At 39.1% G+C, this 19,054-nt stretch overlaps 1 protein-coding gene across 6 annotated transcripts in view; it reads left to right on the top strand.

Annotated features, from left to right (window-relative positions):
- The window catches only part of GALNT1 (polypeptide N-acetylgalactosaminyltransferase 1), a 105,225-nt gene that overhangs the window by 70,880 nt on the left and 15,291 nt on the right, over nucleotides 1-19,054 (top strand). For all 6 annotated transcript variants that reach the window (XM_060173721.1, XM_060173722.1, XM_060173723.1 and 3 more), the window contains 4 exons: nucleotides 4,159-4,325; nucleotides 8,647-8,854; nucleotides 14,612-14,782; nucleotides 17,971-18,088. In XM_060173721.1, coding sequence (XP_060029704.1) covers nucleotides 4,159-4,325; nucleotides 8,647-8,854; nucleotides 14,612-14,782; nucleotides 17,971-18,088 — 664 coding nt within the window. The remainder of the gene's footprint in view (nucleotides 1-4,158; nucleotides 4,326-8,646; nucleotides 8,855-14,611; nucleotides 14,783-17,970; nucleotides 18,089-19,054) is intronic.

The raw sequence follows: 19,054 nt of genomic DNA, 5'->3' as shown, positions 1-19,054 counted from the left end.
CTTGAACCTGGGTCCTTGCGCACTGTAACATGTATGCTCAACCAGGTGTTCAACACCTGGCCCCAGTAGAAACTTATTTAAAGATGGTAGATAGGAGCACAGTATGTTTATGTGTCCCTGATGGGAACGATCCCATTGAGAGAAGACTTGAGAGGGGGATGTTATATGGAGACTGTTGACCCTGAAAAGGAGAGAGGGAATGTAATTGGCTCTTAAAAAGAACAAGGATAATTCAAACACTGCGTGGGCGAAAGCACTAAGCTTATGATCACAGATATACCCAATGTAGTAAATATGTTGATGGGAATCTGAAGATTCTCAGCTGATGCCTTTTTCAGTGAAATTGGAAACAAGTTTAACATACCTGAGTGAGGAGGTTAGGGAAGATATTAGAAACCTGTGGTGAAGTGAGACAGTTTGAAGGAGTTAATCACAAAAATGCATCAGTAATACTGCCTGGTGGTTCTGTGGGCAGAATCCAGATTACTTTGTCTGCCAAGAACCTTTACTTCCTTGTTGGACATCCAAGAGTACATTTTTCTGAAAGAAACCAGAGGACAGAATGGCATCAACCCACTGTGAATAATTATCATTGTGACAAAATAAAATCATCTTTGGACTGGATTTAGTGTATTGCACCAAAGTAAAGGACTCTGAGACGGGAGGGAGCGTTCAGGTCCTGGAACATGATGGTGGAGGAGAACCTAGTGGGGGAGTTTAGAGTGTTATGTGGAAAACAGAAATGTTACACATGTACCAACTACTGTATTTTACTGTCGAATGTAAACCACTGTCTAATAAAGAAAGTTATCAACAAATCACATTTTAACATGATTTTAAAGAAGACTTATCCAACTCCCCTAGTATGACAAAATCCAACAAAAATCCAACTTGCCTAATATGACAATTCCATTCTAGATTAGTCTCAGATGCTTATGAAGCACTGGGAATGCCATTAATTGAGGGCCTGCTATGTAACAGTCACTATGTACATTCTTCAGTAGTTGAGAAAAATATTAGTACTATACTCACTTTACAGTTGGAGAAACTTGGACATAGGGAGATTGGATTTTTTTTTAACAAAGTATGATTAATAAGTGACCTACATATCAGTGACAAAAAATAACATCTTAATCATTGTGCTGTACTACTGTTTAGGTTAAATTTTTAAAATCTTGTCTGAATGAGAGTCCACAAAGGATAAGCTTTGTAACCTTGCCAGCAATGCCTGGCAGGTAGCCAAGCATCTTAAATATAGACTAATCAATGATCAGATGTCACAGAATAAATTAATCTAGTAGGTGACAGAAATACTTTGAAAAATCATAGCTCAGGAGGACATGAAGAAGACTGGATAATTACTTACCTTGATCTGGAAAATAATGGAAGTTGTTGGATTTTTTTCTGTTTCTGTTAATGTGGGTCTATTCTTTAGTAAGCCCAGAACCCTGTTTCATTCATTGTATAGGCCTTGTAGTCAGTGTTGTAATATTGAGACATGAATGAAATCAATCAGTAGAACTAGAGAAGAAAAAAAAAATCACAAAGTAAAAATGCAAGTCAGAATACTTAGAAATATTATACTAAGACATATCCAGTGAAAGAGGAAAAAAACCTTTGTTTGCTTTATGGGAAGGGAAAAGTAGTAGAGAAGTGAGGCTAAGGCTAACAGCCTTTTAAAGCAACTTTTTGAGTAGGTTTTTTTGTTTGCTTGTTTGCCCACAGAGTTATCGCTGGGTCTCTCAGTGTTTGTACTATGAATCTACTGCTCCCAGCAGCCATCCCCCCACCCCACCCCCCGCCATTTTATTCAACAGAAGAGAAGTTGAGAGGGGAGGGAGAGATAGAGAGGGAGAGAAAAAGATAAGACCTGCAGACCTTCTTTACTGCTTGTGCAGTAAACTGCTCTCCTGCAGGTGGGGAGCAGGGGCTCAAACCCTGATACTTTGTATAATACTTTGTGGCTTAACCAGTATGCCACCATCCAGTCCCATAGTTTTTATTTTTTGAGGCTTGTAGATGTCTTTTGATCAATATTAAAACTAAGTAGCTCAGGTGATTCTGATCTCTACAGATACCCAAATACCAGGGGACTCTATTCATAATGTTTCTCAAATTCCAACTTGCGAGGGTAGAAGTGGGAGGAAAAAAAGAAGGGAAGTTCTACTGCTCCTGTCTGGCCTTAGAATATCCCCCCCCCCCCTTCTTCCATTTCTCCACTTTCACTGACAGGTAGTAATAAATCAAGATTGGAGAGACCACAAGATTTGACTAACTTGGGTGAATGTAGTGTTTAAAAAAAAAAAAAAAAGAAGACTGAAGTAACTATTAGATTTGGGGATAACTAAGAATTGTATATGCATTTTTAGGAGTACTTCCAAAACACCCCTTAGTGACTGGTCGTTTGTTTGTTTGTTTGCAAGCATATATCTTTTATTTCTTTTTTTCTTTTTGCTAATTTAATAATGATTGACAAGACTATAGGATAAGAGGGGTACAATTCTATACAGTTCCCACCACCAGTGTTCCGTATCCCATCGCCTCCATTGGAAGCTTCCCTATTCTTTATCCCTCTGGGAGCATGAACTCAGGATCACTATGGGGTGCAGAAGGTGGGAGGTCTGGCTTCTGTAATTGTTTCTCCGCTGGACATGGGCATTGGCAGGTGGATCCATACTCGTGGCTGGTTATGTGTTGCTGTTATAGTTCTCTAGTGCTATTTAGTAGATTTGTCTAGCTAACACAATTGACTGGAAAGATGGTGCTACCTTATGCAGTGCTAGAAGTGCACACTTAATAAGCTGATTTTGTGTGCATGTATTTTTTAACTATGGAGGTGAGACAGCATAAAGAATTTGGCTAGTAACCTGTGGGCTATGGAGTCTGCAGTCAGCCCCTGTTGCTCCTCTGCTGTGTCTCCTCTTAGAGTCTCATCTCTGAAATGTAACACCAACTACTTCCCAGAGTTATTAGTGCCTAGGACATAATAGCTACTCAGTAAATACTAGTTCTCTTCTATGGAACATGTATTTTTGTTTAGATGATGAGATTATATATAACTTATTTGGAACCTTGAGATACATTCAATACAGGATTTATGCTCTAGCCATAGTACACCCTTCATTAAAACATATTAGGAGGGGACTGGAGAAATGCTTATACCAAAAGATGTTCATGCCTTCTTCTTCTTCTTCTAGCATTTGCCCTTCTTCCGTAGCCAGTCAACAGCGTCAGGTTGAGCCTGATGTAAAGTTTCGAGACCTCCTTTGAATCTGGAGAGGTGGCAGTCGTTGACTATGTGGGTCATAGTCTGTCTGTAGCCACAGGGGCAGTTCGGGTCGTCTCTGGCTCCCCAGCGATGGAACATAGCAGCGCACCGGCCATGGCCTGTTCGATAGTGATTGTGGAGGGCCCAATCATAACGTGCTAGGTCAAAGCCGGGTTGACGCTTGCAGGGGTCTGTGATGAGGTGTTTGTTCTTTACCTCAGCTGACTGCCAACTCTGTTTCCAAGAGACTGGAACAGAGAAGTTCAGTGTAGGCGTAGGGGACCAGATTGGATGACGAGACGTCAAGCGTTGGACAGGGTGGGCGAAGATATCCGCGTATGTTGGCAGGTCCGGTCGAGCGTAGATGTGGGAAATGAACTTAGATAATGCCGCATCCCGACGAATATCTGGCGGGGCGATGTTGCTAAGAACTGGCAGCCATGGAACCGGGGTGGAACGGATGGTTCCAGAAATGATCCTCATGGACAAATATAATTTGGAATCAACCAAGTGGACATGGGGGCTACGGAACCATACTGTTCATGCCTGAGGCTCTGAGGTTTCAGACTTAGTCCTCAGAACCACCATAAGCCAGAGCTGAGCAATACTCTGGTTTAAAAAAAAAAAATTAATCATCATCAGGAAGAGATATCTGACTTTCAGAGTACAAATGGCATCTTAACATAATTTTAATCTAAATAAGTAAATGTAGATATATGCTATTTGTTAAACATGTAACATTAACCAAACTTTAAGGAAATGAAAAGTTGCCAGGATTCCTATCACAGTGGAAAACTGTTTTTATTGTTATATTACCCCCTTTAGTCAGAATCCATTGATTAATCTGTGTTAACAACCAATTTTTATAAAGGTGTTTGCTTTATCTCTAGGTGTAAAACAAAAGTGTATCCAGATAATCTTCCTACGACAAGTGTGGTGATTGTTTTCCACAATGAGGCTTGGAGCACACTTTTGCGAACTGTCCACAGTGTCATTAATCGTTCACCAAGACACATGTTAGAAGAGATTGTTCTAGTAGATGATGCCAGTGAAAGAGGTACATTTTAAATTTTGATGCCAATAATATGTTGCACCTTTTGTAGTTAATGGTTAAAAAGCTAGGCTGGGAAATAGCTCAACCTCAAGAGTACATACCTTGCTCTGTATTAGGCCCTGGATTTGAGCCGTGCCAGCTTGTGGGAGCGCTCTGGACAAGTCCAGAAGTGCCCCTTAGATGCTACAACAGTGCTGTGGTATCTTTTTCCCTTATTTGGTCTGTATCTCCCTGTTCTTCCCCAACTGGGAAAGAAAACAGGCAGGCAGGCAGGCAGGCAGGCAGGAGTGAGCAGGGGGAGGGGGAAGAAAAGAAAAAGTGTTATTGCACAAGCCCAAGGCCCAGGGTTGATTTCCCTACCTCAGAAAGAGAGAATTGAATTGAAACAGGGATATGTATAATCTCTCCTATATTGCTCTACAGGTGAGTTCTTCTTGGTTTACTTATATTTGGTATTTCCTAAATTAAATATTCCTCAAGAATTATTTTTCCTCATTGTGAATTATTTTTCTAGTCCTTTCTTTGGTTTATCTATTATTCTGTTAAATAGCTGAGAAGGTTGTGGAGAATACTAAGTGTTTTTTTTAGAGCATGGCCCAATTGGAAAGACGTATGGATCCACAACTCTAAAGTGACAAAGTGAGTTCCATCTGTTTTTTTTCCTTCCGCATAGAAGCCCTTCTTCATCACCTCAACCTGTCTGATCTCTAAGCAAAAGCATTCCACCCGAGACGCTCAGTTACTGAGCAGGATACCTGAGTACTATCCCAAAGCCTGTAATCAGCATGCTGGTTTTTCTTTATCTTCCTGTCTGTAAAGCCTCAAGAGTTGAGGTCACTGTTTTTGATATTTGGGAACCACCAAGCATTGAATTTTTGTAGTTAAATTTTTATTTATATCCTAGAAGTAACTGTTAGGTTTGGGAAAGAGTGCACTCTTTATTTCTATTGTAACTTTTCAAGTTTGGGGGGTGGGGGTTGGGGAAAGGTTAGCTGTGAAACACATCCAAGATACCATCTTTTTCATACCTAGACTGCTAAAAATAGAGCAGTCATCTCTGCAGACTCTCACATCTTCTGTTAGCCATACAGCTGCAAGGTGGAGGCTTTTTGCTTGTTTGTCTTTCCTATGGATATGGGACCTTGTGCATATGTGATTTCACCCTTTGAGGTGAGAGTAAACTTTTAAACATGCAAATGTGATCATGTTACTTCTCTGACTAAAACCTTACCTCTGAGACCTTCATGACCTAGTCTTTGCCCGCATCTTTAGTCACACTTAGAATTGTGCACTGCCTACTTCACCCCCTAGTTCAGCTCAAGTGTTCACTCAGAATCAAGTTATATTGGGAAGTTTTTCTTGGCCTCCCAAAGTCGTTACCGTGCTCGTGCTCTGGACACATCTGAAGTGCCCTATACTCTATAGCCTTCACCTGCGTTTTTAACTATTTCCTTGTCTGTCAGATAACTCTCCCATCATCTCCTTCATGCCCATAGTGCCTATTACATAGCCAGTAGTTCAGAATTTATTTAACGAGTGAGTAGATGAAAGAACAGTTCACCAGTTATTAATCCTAGCTTTTACTTTTTATGTGTGATGATTTCTTAATTAGGTTGTGTGACATGCCTGGTCTGATCATAACCTGAGGTACTTGGTTTCACAGTTAACCTGCTGAGTTGTCAGTAGTTCTAATTATTATAGATGTATGAAGTAGATGTTATAATTAGCCCTGTTTTACTGGTGAGGAAAATGAGCCTTAGTATAAGCCCAGAGCTGGGTCTCTTAACTGTTAGGTGGTATATCTTCCTAAATTTACTGTAATGGAGGAAGAGTATGAATGACTCACCCTTTCATAGCAGAAGTTATGTAAACTCAGAGGGTTATCTAAACACTGATGATGTATGATTGGGGAGATGGCTAGTTACGCAAAAGACCTCCATGCTCTAGGCTCCAGTAACCCAGATTCAACCCCCAGCACCACCAAAAGCCAGAGTTGAGTAGTGCTCTGGTCTCTCTGCACACCCCCTCCATTAAAGTAAAGTAAACATTAAAGAAAAAACCTGATGTAACATTCCCAGTCTGAGGTGACTGTGGTAGATGCTTATCTTTGAGAGTTTTCCATTACCACAGTCCCACATCAGCATGCCAGGAGTTCCTTAGCACATTTTCCTTTCTGTAGATCATCTCCACTGGAGGGCGAGCTGGAAAGATATTGGAGCTACCATCATCAATAGCTGTGTGGCATAAATTTCACAAATTGATCTGTGCTTTTCTTCCTCATAGAATACTGAATCTTTTCTGGTTTTTAAAGTCAATTATAAGTGTGAAGGAGATAGCACTTTCATGTCTGAGGCAATGAAATCCCAGATTCTGTCCCCCACAACACCATAAGCTAGAGCTGAACAGTGCTCTGGAGGGGGAAAAAAATATGTGGAAGGTTGAGAAATGTTTTACACATGTACAAACTATTGTATTTTACTGTTGACTTTAAACCATTAATCCCCCAATAAAGAAATTAAAGAGAAAAAAACCCATAGGGGGCTAGGCGGTAGCACAGCAGGTTAAGTGCAAGCCCCCATCTCCCTACCTGCAGTGTGGCAGTGTGGTCACCTCACAGGCAGTGAAGCAGGTCTGCAGGTGTCTTTTTCTCCCCCTCTGTCTTCCCCTCCTCTCTGGGTTTCTTTCTGTCCTAGCTAACAGCAACAGTAGCAATAACAACAAGGGCAACAAAATGGGGAAAAAATGGCTTTCAGGAGCAGTGGATTCATAGTGCAGGCACCCAGCCCCAGTGATAACCCTAGAGGCAAAAAAAAAAAAAAAAAAAAAGGATTCATCTTTAAAGGAAAATAGTTAATTATGTACTTTGGAGAGACGATATCATTTGCCTTATTTTTCTGAATTTTCCAGGAAAGCTAATTTCATATACTTGCATAATCTACAGTCTTTATTTTTCCTTCAATTTTCTTTAAAAAAAAAAAAAGCTTTTCATTTGCATGTACATGTCTATTGAGAATATCTGTCTGATCTTGCAATAAGCCACCATTTCTTTCTTTCTTGTTCTTCCTTTTTTTTTTTGAGCTTAACCTCACTTCCTACTTCCTGGTAAAAGAACTACATATAGGGAGTCGGGCAGTAATGCAGCAGGTTAAGCACACATGACGCAAAGAGCAAGGACCAGGGTAAGGATACTGATTCGAGCCCCCGGCTCCCCACCTGCAGGGGGTTGCTTCGCAAACAGTGAAGCAGGTCTGCAGATGTCTATCTTTCTCTCCTCCTTTCTGTCTCCCCCTCACCTCTCCATTTTCTCTTTGTCTTATCCAACAAGGACATCAATAACAAAAACAATAATAACCACAATGATAAAACAACAAAGGCAACAAAAGGGAAAAAAATAGCCTCCAGGAGCAGTGGATTCGTAGTGTGGGCACTGAGCCCCAGCAATAACCCTAGAGGCAAAAAAAAAAAAAAAAACTGCTCCATCAAAGACCGAGTTCATCAATTCATCAATAAAACAGTTCATTTCTGCCTTTGGTGAAGAATCCCCCAGTTTTCTGAACTCTGATGCTATTGCTTGTCCTGTTCTCTCTTTTGAGGTCTGATTTTGAAGCTTTCGAACTCCTTGCTAATCCTTCTCCATAAGCATGATTAGAAAGAGAATTGAACCCAACAGGAGAATTGCTTTGTGAAATGTGGTAGTATATTTATCTTTGGTTGAACCTAAATCCCCTCCCACACACACACATATTTTCTCCTAATTCCACTTGTAGTCAGGCAGGAATGACTCTAGAAAGTCTTCCCATGGGGGTTGGTGGTAGCACAGCGGGTTAAGTGCAACATGGCAGGAAGCACAAGGACCTGGGAAGGATCCCGGTTGGAGCCCTTGGCTCCTCACCTGCAGGGGGGTCACTTTATTGGTGGTGAAGCAGGTCTGCAGGTGTCTGTCTTTCTCTCCCCCTTTGTTTCTCCCCTCTCTCAATTTCTCTCTGTCCTATCCAACAACAACAACAGCAATGACAACAATAATAAAAAGGGCAACAAAATAGGAAAAATAGCCTCCAGGAGCAGTGGATTCATATTTTAGGCACCAAGCCCCAGCAATAACCCTGGAAGCAAACAAAAAAGAAAGAAAGAAAAGAAAGTCTTCCCAGGAAGTAAAAGGGTTCATAAGCCATAAGCAAAGTCAGTTTGAAAGCCTAACTGAAAGTGCTTAGTAAATATTTATTGGACAAATGTTACAAATCAAAGTCAATTTACTTCTGGGTAGTGCCATGTCATAGTTTCCTCATTTTTGTTTTGTTTGCTTTGTTGTATTTTTTTTTTTCAGACTTTTTGAAAAGACCTTTAGAGAGTTATGTGAAAAAACTGAAAGTACCGGTTCACGTCATTCGAATGGAGCAACGTTCTGGATTGATCAGAGCTAGGTTAAAAGGGGCTGCTGTATCCAAAGGCCAAGTCATCACCTTCTTAGATGCTCACTGTGAGTGTACGGTGGGATGGCTCGAACCTCTCTTAGCCAGGATCAAACATGACAGGTAACTTTCTGGTGCCTGCCAATTTATTTTCAGTACATTTGTCCTAAACCGTGATAAGTTGCAAACTTTTATGTATCTGATGAATTAAAAAATAATAATTTCCTCAGAAGTTTCTTTTTAAATTACCCATGATGAATACTCTTAAGTATAGAGACAGTCACATTCTAAGGTCTCAAAGGGGTGTTTGTAAACTGTCTTGTTAATGAGAATTGGCTCAGAAGCCTGTTGTTAATATGTTTACTAAGAGCTCTATTCACTAAGGAGAACAGTAGATGCTGCACTCAGAGAAAGTATGACAAGTCCTTTCCTCGTCCCAGTTCTCTAAACCTAAACTGGGGCCAAGCAGGTCCTCTCATTTCTGTCCGCTGGAACTGTACCTACCAATTTTAACCCAAAAAGATATAAAAGAGGAGGAGATACTCATTGCATCCTGAAATGCTTTCTAGAATTTGGGAAAGGCCTGAATCTGAGATTGTGCAAGAAAAGCACTGAGTTAATGCATGCCTCTGGTCTTTCATGGTAAATATCTTTCACAGACTCACCTACTGCTGGTCTCAGTCATAGTTTTATCACAAGGAAACCTAATACTTAGAACATACATTCGGTTAGGTTCATTATTAGTTGGATTTCTGCTTGTCCTTGCTGTCTGCTGTCTGTGTCAGTGTGAACATTTTTATTTTAGTACCGTAAACTTTTGTTGTTGGTATTATTATTTTACCAGAGCACTGCTCAGCTCAGGCTAGCACTGTAAACTTCTACTAATCAAGTGGAGCATGGAAAGAGCTAAGACTTCAGAGTGTTTTTTGTTTGTTAGCAAATGTTGGACTCTTATCTTTCTCCTTTCAAAGATGGATAAGGGAAACAGAAAACAACAGCATCAGAACAGTGAGGCAGTATAACACCTTAGGAAGCAGAGTATTACCTAAAGAAGGGATAGGGATATCTTTGTATGTTCTAAGTATTCGATGACTGCTTTTGGACAGATTCTTTTTTGTAAAAGACAGCACATAACCATTATGAAGCAGGAGTCTGGACCCTTAGAGAGAAAGCAATGGGAGATGATGACAGAAATATCAAAGAGGAACTGGCTGAAATAACAGCCACAATGATTTCCACTTTGGGCTGTATGGTAGATTAGGTATCATGAATAACTTTTCCAACTGAAAAAACTAAAATGCTGGATAAAATTCAAAACACATTTTTAAATGCTTCACTAAGTTGGCACCAAAATAAGGAATTTTGAAGACCTCAAAATGAAGTGAGAACAAGTGAACAATGCAAACACTAAAGCTATTGTTCACATGCAGGATCTCTGCTAAATTTAGAGTTACTGAGTTTTGCCTTGAGAGACAGAGAAGAGGGTAAGAGACAAGGCCAAGGTCCTACCTAAGATAGTGAGATGAATTGCAAACACCGATGTAGAGCTCTCAGAAATGACATCTCAAGTGTGTGTGAAAATGAAATATAGATTGTGAGGTTGGGGGTGGCAGTGGCACCCCAGTGGAGGGCACACATTACCATACCCGAGGACCAGGGCTTGAGGACCCACTCTCTACCTATAGGGGACACTTCATGAGTGTTGAAGCAGGTCTGCAAGTGTCTGTCTTTCTATCTCCCCTCCCTCCCCAATTTGTGTCTTACCAAATAAAATAGAAAGAAAAAGGGGCCGCTGGGAGTGGTGGATATTTAGTGCCAGCACTGAGAACCAAGTCCAACAATGATAACCCTGGTGGCAGTAAAAGAGGGGAGGGAAGGAGAAAGGAGAGGAAAGTAAAGGGGAAAGGTGAGAGAAGAGGAAAGAAAAAAGAGAAGAGGAAAAGGGGGGAAAAGTATAAATCGTGGTTCAGTGAGATAACTTACCCAGAAGTGCTCTCGTGTGCAATCTCGGCTCAAGCGTGGCAGAAATTCAGTATTATGGTGTTTCTCCTTCACTCTCTGTCTTTCTCTTTCTGAGAAAGCTGGTTTGGCGATATGAAGCCCTGAAAATGATAAAAATAAAAGTAAAAGAAGGCTCACCAAAGAAAACTTTCTTGTTTCACCTTTGGTATGGGTAGAAACAAATAGGAAATTTATTTAGGAAAGTCAATCTCCCTTACACATTTGTAAACAACTTAGAAAAAGAGAGAGAGCCAACTCAACTGTTTTTTATGACACTAATATAACTTTGATAGAGACTTGAAAAGAATGTGTACAATTACTCAAACCACTCATTAGTTTTAATACAAAAATGTTATAGTTGCAATAAAATGAGTCTGACTGGCAGAGAAAAAAAATACACATACATGCATATGTTGGTTAGTTTAGTACTATAAAACTAAATCACATAATTCACCTCATTAATAGTTTCTAAAACTATGATTAAAGTCCTACCACCACAACTGTGTGACCACATTAGCAGTTAGAGAAAAAATGCATTTATGATTTAAATAAAAACCCATACAAGATTAAAATTACTGAATGAATTACTATTATAATATAGAAATTTATTAAACTGAATAGCTAAGAACAAGCCAAAGCCTTAGCAAACAAACATCATATTAATGGAGAAATATTGAAAGTAATTTTTACATAATAGCAAGACAAGGATGCCCTGAATTATGACTGTTGCTCAGTGTTATCAGATGAAATCTCAAAAAAAATTTCTTAGAGACACTGATTCTTAACATTTCTATGGAAATTTAATAAAAATGGGCTAAGGCACTTCTGAAGAAGAAGAGTCAAGTACACACAACTTGCCCTATTAGATACCAATGTTTATTTAAAACTGTGGGCTGAGGAGACAGCATAATGGTTATATACAAGACTTTCATGCCTGAGGCTGCAGGTTCCCATGTTCATTCACCAGCACCACCATAAACCAGAGCTGAGCAGTGCTCTTCATGTGTGGGAGGAGACACACACACCACACACACATACACACACCACACATCAGGGCCAGCTGAGCAGTGCTGTTCATGTGTGGGGAGGGAGACACACACACACACACACACACACACACACACACACACACACTCACACACATTAGGGCCAGCAAAATACCAGTAGTTAACTTGGATGGTGAGCTACTTTGCCATGTGTGGAGCCCAGATTGGAGTCTAGCCCCCAGCACACTGGAGGGAGCTTGGTGCTGTGATCTCTTTCATCATCTCTGTCTCTTTGTCTCTCTCTCTCTCTGCCTTGATGATCAAAATAAATAAAAGACTATAGTAATTTTCACAGTGACTTACTGATGCAACAATTTACATTTAAACTAGTAAAAGACTGGTGTCTAGAAACTACCTCAAATTATATGGAAACAGAACAGGCACTGGAAAGAAAAAGAGACCACTAAATAAATAGTACTGGAATAATTAGATATTCTTAAGAAGCATAAGTGAAGTTGGTTACTTACTGCAAATTGCATTCAGAATCAGTTCTGTGAGGATTCGACTTAAATATAAAGAATAATAAAAAATGTAAGTAGGTACTTTGGTGGTGGGAATCACATGGAATCATACCTCTCTTATCCTACAATCTCGTTAATCATTATTAAATCACCAGTTTAAAAAAAGATGTTCTATTTTCTTAGACAATTAGAAAAAATATAATTTTTAGAGATACTGCAAGAGAATATCTGTGATTTCTGGGTGGGGAAATTTTTTTTTTAGTTTTTTTTAAATTTTTATTTATGGATAGAGACAGAGAGAGAGCCAGAGGGAGGAGGAGATAGAGAGGAAGAGAGAAACATCTGCAGTCCTGCTTTACCACTTGTGAAGCTTTCCCTATGCAAGTGGGGAACAGGGGCTGGAACCTGGGTCCTTGTGCACTGTAACTTGTGCACATAGCCAGATGTGCCACCACCTGGCCCCGGGAAAATTTCTTAAATGAAACACTAGGTAGAGAAGATGCCATGTGCAGTTGTGGTTGACAGGGCTGTGGGTACCTATTGTTAGATGGGCTACAGTCATGTGAGTTTTTTCAGGTCTGTGAAAAATATTACAATGCCAATAGAAAAAAAACATGTATAACCAGTTTGTATGTAGAAATACAAGCTTTTGGGAAAATTATCCTTAATAATTTGAAAATGCCAATTTTCCCTATCATCATTATTATTCATTTGACCAGAGCTCTCACTGCTCAGCTCTCACTTATGGTGGTGCTAAGGATTGAACTCTGGACCTCTGAGCCTCAAGCATGAAAGACCATAGTATATACCACTACCCTATCTCCCTGACCTTTCCCCCCTCCTTTTAAGTGATTTATCAGGTTTTTACAAAATTACAAAGTTTCAGGAATATAATTTCTCACTTATACATGCTAAGTGTAAGTCACCATACTCTCCCCCAAAGTTCTTTGTTCCCCTTCCCTTGGACAGCCACCATGGTTCTCACAAAGTCTAAAAGACAGGTTGGTTCTTCTTCTTTTTTTTTTCTTCCCCAAATTCATTTGAATCATCTGTATTCCACATATGAGTGAAATCATGCGTAGGTGAGGGACCATCCAGTTCTTCATCTCTTATTTCACTTAGGGCAATCACTTCTAGTTCCATTCATTTTGTTCCACATGATGCAATCTCATCTTTTGTTGAAGAAAAAAAAAAAGTGTTTTTTTTTTAAATGTGTGTGTCCCATAATTCTTTATCCAGACACCTTTTGGCAACTGTAAATAATGCAGCTATGAACACAGGGACGCACATATCCTTTCAAAGTAGTGCACCTATGTACACCTAGAAATGGTATTGCTGGATCATAAAGTATTTCCATCTTATTTATTTAAGGGTTTTCCAGAAGAGCTATACCAGTTTGTGAAAATGCCCATTGAAAAAGCCCTGAGATACTATTTAGCATTATTATATTAGCAGAACAGTGAGAGAATAGTACCCAAAGTAGTTAGATTGTGGGGAAGCTGCAGAGAGAACAATTTGGACAAACAGCAAAGAATGACACCTTCCACCCCCACTCCAATTTCCTTCAACTCAAAAATCGCACTATTGGAAGTTTACTTTTAAAACAAAAGTGAAGTATTATTCACATGCACATGCTCACTTGGAAACTTAATAGCAAAAGACTATAAAGAACACATGTGTCTAAGAGTTTACTAAGGAAATTATTACTTTGTTAGCCCTGCCTTCAAGAAGCAAGTTAAACAAAGTCACTTTCTAAAAGAAGAAAAAAAGAAAATCACCAACTACAAAGGATTAAATATGTAGTCATTGAAAGTGCATGTGGTAAATATATAGAAGTATAACAGGGCAGACAACCTCACCAATGTGTCCTGGATCTCCACCTCTTCAGAGCCCCGCCCCACTCGGTAAAGATAGAAGCAGGCTTGGTATATGGATTGACCTGCCAACACCCGTGTTCAGTGGGGAAGCAATCACAGAAGCCAGACCTTCCACCTTCTGCACCCCATAATGACCCTGGGTCCATGCTTCCAGAGGGATAAATACTAGGAAAGCTTTCATTGGGGAGAGAGAATGGGATGCTGAACTCTGAAGTTGGGAATTGTGTGGAATCGTACTCTTCTTGTCCTACAGTTTTGTCAATCATTATTAAATAAATTTTTAAAAATATAAAAGGTGAAAGTTTACTAATGAATTATACATGTGATAATTATGATGCTAACTTGATTGGATTTAGCTAAAAATTCATCATTATAAACATGATTCTATTTTTACTTTAAAAGACATTTATTATACAATTGTTCTTTACAGTTGTTATGGTAGAACTGAAAATGGAGACACCTCAAAGATTTTTAAGTATGCTTTTATGATTTTAGGAAAACAGTGGTGTGCCCCATCATTGATGTGATCAGTGATGATACTTTTGAGTACATGGCAGGCTCTGATATGACCTATGGTGGCTTCAACTGGAAGCTCAATTTTCGCTGGTATCCTGTTCCCCAAAGAGAAATGGACAGAAGGAAAGGTGATCGGACTCTTCCGGTCAGGTAATTAGTTTGTCAGACATTTCCCCTAACGGGTTATTGATAGAGGATTATGGGAAATTTTGGGAATCATAGCAAAATGATTAAAAATGTAGTTTGAGGCAGGTGATTTATACTTAGAAGTCATCTCTTCACATTTGTCAATATTTTAAAATTTATTTTAATTTCTTTATTGGGGGATTAATGGTTTACAATCAATAATAAAATACAATAGTTTGTACATGTGTAACATTTCTCAGTTTTCTAATAACAGTTCAACCCCAACTGGGTGGTCCTCTGCCATCATATTCCAGGACCAGAACCCTCCCCTGACCCCAGAGTGTTTTACTTCAGTGCAATACAGCAAACTCAGTCCAAGTTCTATCTTGTGTTTTCCTTTCTGTTGTTTTTCAGCTTCTGTTTATGAGTGAGATCATCCTATATTCTTCCTTCTCTTTCTGATGTATCTCATTTAAACATGATTCCTTCAAGTTCCATCCAAGATTAGGTGAAGAAAATGAATTCACTATTTTTAGTAGCTGAGTAGTATGTCAATATTTTAAAGGGAATTTTCCCTCTGATCAGTTAATAAAAAATTTTCATTTATATAAATTTAAAGCATATGAGCAATTATGGTGACATGCATATCTTCTTTTATCTCTATATAAATGTTTTGTAAACTAACAAGTCAGACTTGTGCTTTGGGAACTCAGTTAAGGATAATAGTAAATAACTTAAACTATCCTTTAAGGTGTCAATATGTGAAAATACTGCTTAAAACAGAGTCCTTTCACCAAAATGTGGAATTATAAACCAGGCTTGTACCATATGGGTGGTACTTGACTTTGATATGGTTAGAGAAAGCTTATTTGGGACTGGAGAGCTAGCAAAAAGACTTTAGTGCCTGAGGCTCCAAACTCCCAGATTCAATCTCCAGTACCACCAAAAGCCAGAGCTGAGCAGGGCTCTGGTTAAAACTAGAAAGAGAAAGAGAGAGAGAGAGAAAAGAAACTTGTTTCATATATAAAACTAACTAGAAGGTCTCCATTTTGTAGATAGCTAGTAGGTTTATTTTAGTTCTATTCCAAAGGGCCTGTGACTATACTAGTTTTTTATATTTTTTCCCTGAGCCTGAAATCAGGCTGGGAGTATGGATCAACCTGCCAACTCCCATGTTCAGCGGGGAAGCAATTACAAAAGCCAGACCTTCTACCTTCTGCACCCCATAATGATCCTGGGTCCATGCTCCCAGAGGAATAAAGAATAGGAAAGCTATGGGGGGATATGGAGGTGGGAATTGTGATGGTGGGAATTGTGTGGAGTTGTACCCCTCTTAGCCTATGGTTTTGTCAGTGTTTCCTTTTTATAAATAAATAAATAAATAAATAACTGGAAAATGACAAAAGCAGGAAAAACAATTTCAGGTAATGCAGTTCTTTTTATTTTACATTTGGTCACATATAGATGAAATGTTCATATGTGCAGCCTTTTAAAAGCTTGAACTTTCTGAGCCATCCAAGTATTTAATTGCATCGTTCTGCTTGCTCAGTAGTAATACAGCTTCCTTTAGAATCAGGTTTTTACTTTCATTACTTTTTTTTTTTTTGTCTTCATGGTTATCGCTGGGGCTCAAGTGCCTGCACTACGAAATCCACTGCTCCTGGAGGCCCTTTTTTCCCATTTTGTTACCGTTCTTATTGTTGTTGGATGGAACAGAGAGAAATCAAGAGAGGACAGGGAGAGAAAGATAGGTACCTGCAGACCTGCTTCACCACTTGTGAAGCAATCTCCCTGCAGGTAGGGATCCGGGGGCTTGAATTGGGATCCTTACACCAGTCCTTGCACTTGACGCCATGTGCGTTTAATCTACTATTCTACTGCCAGCCTTAGTTTCATTACTTTTATGCTGTATCTCACTACGCTGCCTGAATCCTTTTTCTACATTCTTGTTGATAGTTCAAGTCACTGTCTAAATTAAAGACTCCTAGACCTTTCATAGAGAATAGAGGATTCGGGGCTAGGCAGTGGCACACCTGGTTAAGCGCGCACACTACAGTGCACAAGGACCCAGGTTCAAGCCCCTGGTTCCCACCTGCAAGAGGGAAGCTTCATGAGTGGTGAAGCAGGTCTGCAGGTGTCTCTCTTTCTCTCTTCCTCTCTATCTCCTCTTTCCCTCTCAGTTTCTCTCTGTATCCAATAATTAAATAATTAATTAAAAAAAGAATAGAGGATTCTAAAGATCTGGTTAAAGCTATGAATCTTCATTAGTGAGAAGAGAAATGCACACGTCTAAACAGGAAATTTTATATCCAACTCTAATGTTCTAGAGATAACCCAAAACCCAGTTCGAGAGAACGAACTCTGACTGTTGTTCTGTTCCCTTTGACTCCTGAGATTTAACCTTTTGTCATTCTTTTCCTTTTCCACTGAAATAAGTCTTAACTTTTTGTGTTCATTTTCTTCCCCATCCTCATTATAAGTGGCTTGCTGCCATTCCTTTGCTTGAATCATCCTTTGTTGTCATTCCCCTGCTTTCTCTCCCTTTTGCCACCCACTCTGCACACCTGGACCGTGCTCTGGTGAACTGAGTGGTTTTGCTAAGAATACAGCACACTTGGCCAGGACGATAATTTCCTGAGAAGTGATTTGATTTTTAATTCTGTACTTGTCAGATGCTCCCACTAGATATGGAGGAGGGACCACATTGTTTTCATCCTGTTTGGTTTTATGTCTTTTCAGTATCTGCCACCCATGAGAACTGGTATGATAGAATAGCTGACATGACTGTTGATAGTTGCTGGTTAGTAGTCAGCTGCATTTAGAGTTGCTAGGCCCTGTAAAACAGGTGCTCGGATGGAGAAGATCATGAAAAATAGCTTCAGTTTCATGGGCTTGAAGCTTGCTCGAGACATGAGAGTCCAAAAAGGAACTAAAGTCAGGAAGAAGTGCTTGGGATCAGGCAAGGAAGGATGTCCTAGGAAGTTGTGACACAGTAGGTTCTTGGGCAACACGACTGGGGTATAAATTATGTCTAAAGACCAAATAACAGTATCATAGTGTAACAGTAAAGTCCCAGGGACCTATGGAAGTTTCTGAAGAGTGTAAGAAAAATGTACACTGTAGTTATAAACTGTAATAAAACTTTGTAAATACAAAACCTGTAGACTTTAAATTGTTACGATTAACGGTCTAGTATTATGATTGAATTTCAGAACACCTACAATGGCAGGAGGCCTTTTTTCGATAGACAGAGATTATTTTCAGGAAATTGGAACATATGATGCTGGAATGGATATTTGGGGAGGAGAAAACCTAGAAATTTCTTTTAGGGTAAGTTTTCCTTGAAAAAATAATCTTAACCTCAGCTATAAATATGCTTTAATTATTTCATCTCTAAACAGAAAACAATTGAATTTAATATATGTTTAATTGGACATCAGGTCCTTTAAATCAAGGAATTTGGTGGTGTTTTTAAGAGTTTATTATTAACTAAGGCAAATAATTCAGTTCTTTGAATAGCATAAAGCTTAGATGCTTTTAATTTCTGTTATTTTCTAGCTATACTTCACGTTCAAAAAATAAACAAAAAGATAATGTCATTTTGCATGCTATTTGGTTTTTAACTGCCAAAGTCATAATTTCACTTTCTGTAATATACTTTTGTCCTTCTTTTGTGAAGATTGTTATCTCTGATATAAGGCCTGATTGCTCTGGCAGCTTTACATCTTTCAGTAAAAAGATAAATTCAAAAGAATCCTGGAATTACTCTAGTTAGACACTATATAAAACTTACTTGATTTTATATAAAAGATTTTTGCATTTCATTTGTTCATGGAAATCAACACAAGAAATAATGGGGGTCAACTTTAGACACATAGCTTATTAGGAAAACCACACTGAACTAGATTGTTCCTGCTGGTTATTTTGCTTAGGCTGTAGAGCTTCTTCAGAGATCCTGTCCAGCTGTGTCACATAGGATTCTGGGAAAGCTAGTAGAGGCACCCTGAGTACTTAGCAGAATAAGAACTTCTCAACATGTACTTTAATTATATTGGTCATGTGATTTTTAACTTTTGGGAAACAAGTATTGAAAGGAGAAGAATAATTTCACTAAATTAAGAACATGAAGCCATATTTGATTTTATTTCTTTTTTGTCTTTTATCTTCAAAGTACAATAGGGCATGCTATTCCACTATCCAGTTGAATAACTTGCAAGCGATCTAGTTTACATTCCTGGGATATCCTGTATGTTGCAGGTTTAAAGGGGAAACAGGTAGAACTTAGTGAACAGTTCA

This window comes from Erinaceus europaeus, chromosome 15, assembly GCF_950295315.1.
Source record: "Erinaceus europaeus chromosome 15, mEriEur2.1, whole genome shotgun sequence".
In the NCBI taxonomy this organism is placed as follows: Eukaryota; Metazoa; Chordata; class Mammalia; order Eulipotyphla; family Erinaceidae; genus Erinaceus; species Erinaceus europaeus.
Note: the sequence above shows the minus strand (reverse complement) of the source record. Positions and strands in the feature narration are given on the sequence as shown.